The sequence below is a fragment of the Chelon labrosus genome, assembly GCF_963514085.1.
Source record: "Chelon labrosus genome assembly, chromosome: 15".
In the NCBI taxonomy this organism is placed as follows: domain Eukaryota; kingdom Metazoa; phylum Chordata; class Actinopteri; order Mugiliformes; family Mugilidae; genus Chelon; species Chelon labrosus.
In genome coordinates, this window is record NC_140348.1 from 16,997,730 (window position 1) to 17,005,755 (window position 8,026).

The following is an 8,026-nucleotide window of genomic DNA, read 5'->3' on the forward strand; positions in this document are numbered from 1 at the left end:
CTCCACACAGAAAGGCCCAGTCGGCCGATGGATTCAAACCCAGAACCTTCTTGCTGTGAGGCATCAGTGTTATGAAGGTAGCAGTTCTATTTATTCAGACCAGATCTCCGTTGAAGACCAGGCAGAAGTCAGCAAAACAGAAGTAACATAGTATTAATGTCACAGTAACCCTATACTAGTCGTATACTAGTATGCTATAAGTGTATTATTGTTAATATTTGAAATGAGCTTTCCACAGCATCACCTGTTCTTCATCATCAGTGAGTTTGAGGTAACTCCCATCTGCAGAAGAAGACTACGACATATGTCGAACCATCCAGGGAGATAAAACTGGTAAGATTTTTTGTCTTACTGTCGTTTCCCGTAGCAACACTGCTTCAACAGCAAACCTTGTTACTTATTAACTTGAAAAATGTGTTTTAGGTACATGCAACTCCATTTTTAGTCTCTGTTGGCCTTCTTATCTCTGACCAAATACACCTTCGTTAAACGTCTAGTGTGTCGTCACATGAAATAACACAAGAGATGCTCAAAGAGAAAAGGTAAAGTTTTATTTATGTCAGATTGCCATTGAACGCTGCCTCCCAAACGTAACACCAGAGGCACGGTTTTGCGCCACGCTTTAGGTCGTGATACATTTCTACGTGTAAAAACGGCAAGTGTCGTTTTTTTGTCATACTGAGAGCTGCTGTTCATCTGTCTAATGTGTGTACAACCGATTTATGAAAGAAAAAAAAAGTAAGACAGAAATGTTGTTACACCTGAGTGACAGCACATTAGCATGGTTAGTTTTTAACTTAAAGATTCTTTAAGATTATATGTCATCTTAATGATAAAGTGCACTAAATCCATTCAGTCGAAAAATGAAGAAAAAAAAAAAAAAGGCAAAGTAAACACACGGTTAGGAACAAGAGAAAGCTGGAGAATTCGTTATTTACAGATTTACCGTGCAGCCAATTTTAGACGATTGGCAGGAGTAGGGATTAAAATGCTTAACAGTGGTCACTGAGGGGGAATGTAAACATAGATGGGGCACTGTAGCCGCGGTTGAACATTCACCGATGTGGGGGAAAAAAAAGGCTTGCATGCGTTAATGTTACACCACTTCACTTTTTTCTTTTTATCTTTTTTTGTTTCCGTACAACGAAATGAGAAAGCTTGAAATGTGACACAGTCTTGGTACCAGCGGTGCAAGATTTAAAGCACCTTCTGGGAACATCTTAAATAGAAAAAATAACATAATTAATTTAGTCCCATCAGATCAGATTTTTTTTTTTACGACAAAAACATGCATGCACATGTGTTCCCAAATGTTTTCCATATAAAATATTTATTATACTTAATCTCAAAAAGGAGATTTTTTTTATTATTAAGGACTTTTTCACCTCACCATATATTTCTTTGTGCTTGGTAAACCACTGTCATCCAGTTCATAAGTTTTGGGGGGAAAAAATGAAAAGGCTTGAGGCAGACAAGGCAAAATAACAAACAAAAAAACACATACTTTAGTTTACAGCTATGTGTTTTGACCCAAAGCGTTTTGGGAGTACCGTCACATAGGGAGGAGAAACTTATTTTTCTTGCATATTCAGGCACACACAAGCCTCCGCACCAACGGCACAGACACCACAGAGCAATAAGCTTTGAATCTTTTCAACTCTCTGCCTCCGCTCCCTCTTAGTTTTTTAATCAAAAGAAAGATCACAATGATATTTTAAGATCTGAAATTAATAAGACACACTTCACCAGCCGAGCCGAAAGAAAATAAAGAGCAGGTTTTTGTAGTTTTAGTAAAAGTTGGAAATATAGAGGACTCTGAATAAGTAGGTAGTGAATCTTTACTCTGAGGCTAACCAATGAGCTGTCAAAGATGTAGCAAAGTAAACAAATGGTTACATATGGAAAATGTAAACAATCAAAAAACATACTAGTATTTTACTGATTTTAAGAGCAGAGTTAATTTAACTCGTCTCTTAAATAAGAAGGAATCTGCGGAGTAAACGGAGTGCAAGAAGACATGGAAAGGACTATTTAACGTGTCAGTGGTTACTGATATTTGGTTATACTGTACATGGGAGCACATTCTATCAATTCCATGTTACATCCAGAGAGAAGAAATTTGGCACAAAATATCACCCAACCAACACTGTTGTGCGTCGTACAAAAATACTTATGCGCAGAGGTTTAGCTCTGGATCCGAGACGGATAAACAGTATAGTTTGAACCATATTCCATTGACAGCTAGAAAAATATGGTACAAAACGATCTGTGTATCTTTTACAACACGTGCAGACATGTGGGACAGTTGAAGTGTCACACGTGGGGATGAGGGGCCGGAGAAAGGACGAATGTTTGCAGAGTGCAGCCTTTGCTGTTACAGATTATGTATATCATAATTAATAAATCTAAGTCACTCACAGATAGAACTTTAGTTGTTTGGGGCGTCTTTAAATTAATGACACAACCTTTCTGTAGCTGGAGCTGTTTCTTAAGGCAGCCAAGTGTCTACAAAGTCTGATTTTGTGCTCAGATCACTGACGATGAACTGAGGCTCAATCAAAGGAAATAAAACCATAAATGTGAGAAAACAACTTACAATATAGATTAAACATTAGTGTAGTGTAGTGTAGTATAGTGTTTCCCAGTCTGTGTGGGCTTTGGTCTCTAACTGTGGCTACCTCCGTGGAACACAACGACGACCAATCAGAAACAATAGTCAGTCACTAAAATGAAATGCTCTTCTCTAGAGTAGGCTGCAGCTCCCAAAAGGATTTTTACTCTTCTTGGTCCTCTGTTTGTTAGGCCGCAGAGTGATGACCTCTCTGCCGTTGCTGGAGCTCTGGTTGCAGACATTACTACTCGTGGTATTAAAAACACCTTGAGGGGAAAACAAAATGTTTGAGGAACGGCAAGCCTACTAAAGCAAAACACTTGAAGTGCGCAGACGCAGAAGAAGATTCCTTACCTATTTTATTGCTTGTTGTGTGAACCACCTCTGTCTCCTCTGCCGTTTGCTGTTTGAGTCTCTGGAGATATTTCTCAGCTAAGTACTTAAACACTAAAAAAAGAGAGAGAACACCAGCAGGACACGTCAGGAGAGCAACATCCAGAGTGATTCCCGTTTCAGTTGCATTAGACCGTTTGCGGTAACCCACCCTCGTTGACGTTAAGGTCCTCTTTCACAGAAGCGCGGTAAAATCTCAGCTTAAGCCTTTTAGCCGAAGCCTCTGCCTCCTCACTGCAAGTAAATACAACAATTCTTAAGCTCGTGGCAAGTTGCACAACATTTCCCCCTAACATTCAGTTTGACAGAACCGATGACTTACTTTTTTATAACAGTCTCTTCAAGGAGGTCGATCTTGTTTTGCACCAGAACTGTGGGAATATCTCCAACTTCTGCTTCCACCTTCTCCCTCCAGCTGTCAATAGCCTGAAATGACTCCCTGTCTGTGGTAGAGAAGACTAGCACACATGCCTGGGCACCTGGAAAGCAACAGTCACACAGAGAAGTGTTTCCACTTTGCTAAATCAAGAAAGAAACAGTTAAATTACAAAATAATTCTGATGCATAATTAATTTCCCTTAATGAATGTAAAAAAAACGATTGAGATCCATCTATAGATTCACTTTTTAGCTTAAAAAACGTGTTTGCAATGTTATTTGTGCTACTGCTTCCGTTCAGTTGAAAGCCGAGCTCCCGGTTAATCCTAAAATCTGTGTAAAACAAAAACTTTCCCTCAGCATTTGGGGAGATCAGAGACCCAAAGCGGCCGGGTTACACAGATTATTACAAGTAGGTCTCACCGCGGTAGTACGCCTTGGTAATGGCATCAAACTCCTCTTGTCCAGCAGTGTCCCACAGCATTAGTCGGACGTCTTCGTCGTTTACTCTGAAACAATGAGGAGGCAATGAAAGGAAATTATCACATGCAACACTATTCTTCCTGTAATATTCATGTACATTGTCCAAATCTGTTCTTTTAAGAGCTATAACCTTTTTTTTTACCTCACTTTCCTAAATCCATTCATGTTCTTCTTCTTCTTCTTATGTTCTATTTCACTATGTTTTGATAACAGTGAGCTTTCTTTGCTGATTTTAAACCTCATCTCTTTTTATCCAAATTAGGTATTAATATTCTGCGTCTCTGGGGCTCAGTCTGTTCTTCCTGGAAGCAATGACCGCAATGGAATTGCATTTCTATTTTCCACCTCTGGACATTATTATACCTTTTTGTGGCAAATTTATGTATTTAAGGCTCCTTTACTGTTTGAAAACCTGGCCAGCCAGTATGTTTGTGTTGCGAAACAGCCACCTCATGAGCTAGGCATGTTGCTCGCACACAACGCATCCTGGTATATGCAGACAGTAAAACAATTCAAAACAATTTCCAAAGCTGTAACTCCTCCACCAATACGTACGCAGCTTTTGATATATTCATTATTGTAGACTGGTCTATTATTTATCGGTGAAGCTGCAGCTGTCCCTTGTCAGAATAAACTGAGACAAAACAGTCGCTCTTTGGCTAACCTGTCCAGAGCCCTGCGCGGACTTTAAATATCAGCTGGAAGAGACAGATAAACAATAACTTCGGGCGAAACGTGTTGCTTACAGTATCTGTCTTTCCAGGAAGTCCACTCCAATGGTCTTTTTGTAGTCCTTTGTGAAAATGCCCTTGCAGTAACGCTGGATCATGCTGGACTTGCCGACAGCTCCGTTGCCGACCACGACCACCTTGATGGCCACTTCCATGTCCTCCTCCAACATGGTGGCGACGTTCTGGCTGGTCTCCTCAGTTCCACTTTTGCTCGGGTAGTTTCAGTGGTGTGGCGCCAACACATATACCGACTGAAAGAGTGAAAACATATATATTATTGTGTTTGCTGTTTGACACATTTAGATATACTGTATGTAAAGAGCAGCAACAAATGGGTATTACTGTTGTTATGTGAAAGAAAATCTCAAATTATCACAGCCTAAAGAAATGTCTTGCAATTGTTTTTTTATGGCCAACAGTCACAACTACAAAAGGACTCTTTTATAGCTTGTCTAATTAGAAATTAAATTACGCTTAAGGTTGAAACAAGAATTTGACTGCTCTAAATGGCTTCACTTTTAATAACGGCTGTAATTATCTCTTATACTACAGGCACATCGAACTAACTGTTGTAAATTTCACAGCTCAACAGGAGCGTCGGAGCAGCATGTTTACTCTTCCATTAGCACGGAGAGCGGCAGACTCCACATAGCAACTGGGTCGTCCACGGCTATATGTGCTCGGCGGCTGAGTGCAACTCTAAACAACATATTGCGGGAAAGCTGTTCTCAGTGGACACTGACAGACCTGCTGCGTGACTGCGGCGTCCAACAGCCTGTTTGAGTTTGAGTCACAATATGTAAAGACGGGCACTAGAGGATATTATTCATCTGCTATAACTGAGCCGAATGGTGCGTCAGTTGTTGCAACACGCAGGCGAAACGTGGCTTAAAATAAAACAACCCCGTCGTCTTGGGATGTGAGGCTTTTAATAGATTCTCGGCAAAATCTTTACTCAAGATCTCGCCTCACTATGTTATGCGAAGAGTGTAAAACCACCCTCCTTCTTTCAATTAAACTCAGTTCAGCGTTTTTTTTATATGGTGACAATGACAATAATTTAACAAAAATCACAAAACTGAATCTTCTTCACGGAACCCAGAGGCTGAAATCAAACACAATGGCGACAGCGGCGAGGAAAAAACTCTCTTTTAACACGAAGAAACCTTGAGCAGCTCACATGGGGGGGCCCATCTGCTTGAGGTCAGCCGGGTGAGAAAAAAAACTGATGTAGGGCAGAAAAGAAGTGAAAGGAGAGGAGAGGAGGGGAAGTGAGCAAATAAATTCATTTGTGCATCTGGACACAGCATACAAGCAGCATGTATATACCTGTTAACGATTACAGGATGCACGCAAGACCGACAGCGGGAAAAAAACAAGTGAACCTGCAAAACTAGCAGCAAAGATCGTGTAGATCTGTGTAACAATAGAGCAGGCTGCCACGTAGTCTGACTAATATCCTAAGATGATTGGTAAATGATGCAGAACGCTTTGGTATGAAAGATCGACTGTAAGCTGGGCCGGTCGGTGGGGCCAAAAACCGCAGATCAGAAACATGCAGCTCTGCAGGATTTCAACTTGGATTCACAAGCCAAGTTACACATTAGCATTCCTCTCATATCTGACTCAGGGTAACTTATTCACGGCTAGAAATTTTATTTGAGGACTGCAGAAACTGAGTCTAAGTTGAGGGATATGAGGCTGCAAGAGAACTGTTAACATGAGTAATGGTTTGAGGCAATCTTTTAATCTTTGTCATGTCCTAGGCTTTGCATTTTCTACTCAAAATGGGGTAGGCCTGCAAGTTATCAGTGCATGTAATAAATCAGTCATCCCATAATAATAAGGACCAGTTACACAGTTTAAAAGGTTAATTTCTTTCACAACATGTCTGCATCGAGGGATTTCTCCTATACACAGTTTAAACACACCATGCATTACAAAGAAACTATATTCTGACTGCACTTAACTCCGTTAAGTATGCAGAGAATAATACACCTCCACTGGTAGACAGTGAGTCATCTTCACAGACTCACCGTCCAGGCCTCAAGGCGGGGCACTGTTTATATTTTAGGACACACAGAGGAAGAAAAATATATAATTTCATGACATTACTGGGCCACTTCTCTCCGTTAAAGTGCACTGATGCGCTATCTAGTATTTCTAAAGTCTCTTTGAGGAATTAAGTTGCATGTAAACTTTCTCATTTTCTCTTTCTCACCCTAAATCAGACTCCTCGCCTTTGGTCAAGATACGACCTGTTGAATAGCTGACAGGAAGGTCTGAAAGTACCGAACAGCTGCTTGTGCAGCCCGTTAAAGCTGCCTGGAGCAAACGCTGCTGGTCAGGGTTGAAAAAAAAAAAATGGGGAAAATAGCAACCCTCAAAAGAAGCGTTCAATTTCTTACCTGTAAATCCACGTTAAAACTCATCCGCCAAGATCAGATGCGCAAGCTGGGCAGCTAACCCACAATCACATATCTACTGCCCCCCTCTGCTGCTCTTCTCCGTGGCAAGAGGAGACGCCAGTGACTCCGGTGCTAAGGTTACCAAGCTAAGGTTAGCCACTCTTTCCCGGAGAAAAGAACCCTCCGCTCCGCCCGTTAACGGTTTCTATCCAATGACCGCACGGACTCAGTGTTTTCCGCCCCGGGGCGACGCGTAAAGTTCATTTAATGTCGACAGCCGAGGAAAATGTGTGACATTTGAGAGATGGAAAACGCACTGCTGTCTACGTTCTTGCTAACTACGTTGCGCATGAGAGTAGCCAACCAGGCAAGGGAGCTGGCTAGCTCGCTAATGTTTGTTGCTAAGCAGCAGCAGAGCCAAAGAGTGCACGGAGCAAGAGAGTCAACGTACGTCTTGACGTGGGAGTCTTGGGATTATTTGTAGTTCCCTAAATCACATCACGACTGTGAACGCTGGTGTCCTTGTCGTAGCACAACATCTTAAACGACTCATTTGTTTAATATCACTAACCAGAGCATATGAGTGAGTAAAATTCATAAGCGTATTTATATTCATAAACGTAGGACTTGGTTATTCAAAATACACTTGCACTCACTGGCTACTCTACACCTGAACATCAGTACAAACCAGTCTACTTTAATTATCACTATAATTAGTCGTTTTAAACATATCATCCCCAACTATGTCACAATTTATTTATGTATTTTTATTTTTATTTTTTAAATAATAGCTTAATAGCTTTTCAAAGACATATGCTCTGGTAGAGATGTCGTCTTGCATTAGATTGTTAATAAATTACCTACTGTATGTATTCCCCCACTATTTCAAGAAGTAGATCTTCACTATATGTGCTGTTAACTATCACATAGGTAGTTATTTTGCAGAAAATATATGCAAGCAGTTTGATTATTAGATTGTATTCCAATATTGTTTGCAATATTGATGCTTAAGATGGCGATACT

General features: G+C 40.7%; 1 protein-coding gene across 1 annotated transcript; it reads right to left on the minus strand.

Moving 5' to 3' along the window:
- Positions 1 to 528: 528 nt before the first annotated feature.
- rab23 (RAB23, member RAS oncogene family) lies at positions 529 to 7,382 on the minus strand. Its single transcript, XM_084562112.1, has 7 exons — positions 7,004 to 7,382; positions 4,611 to 4,846; positions 3,805 to 3,890; positions 3,327 to 3,483; positions 3,156 to 3,238; positions 2,966 to 3,058; positions 529 to 2,877 (listed from the first exon to the last, which is right to left on the minus strand). Exons 2-7 carry the CDS (start codon positions 4,763 to 4,765, stop codon positions 2,744 to 2,746), a joined length of 708 nt encoding a protein of 235 aa, XP_084418238.1. The 5' UTR covers positions 4,766 to 4,846; positions 7,004 to 7,382; the 3' UTR covers positions 529 to 2,743.
- Between the last annotated feature and the right edge of the window lie 644 nt (positions 7,383 to 8,026).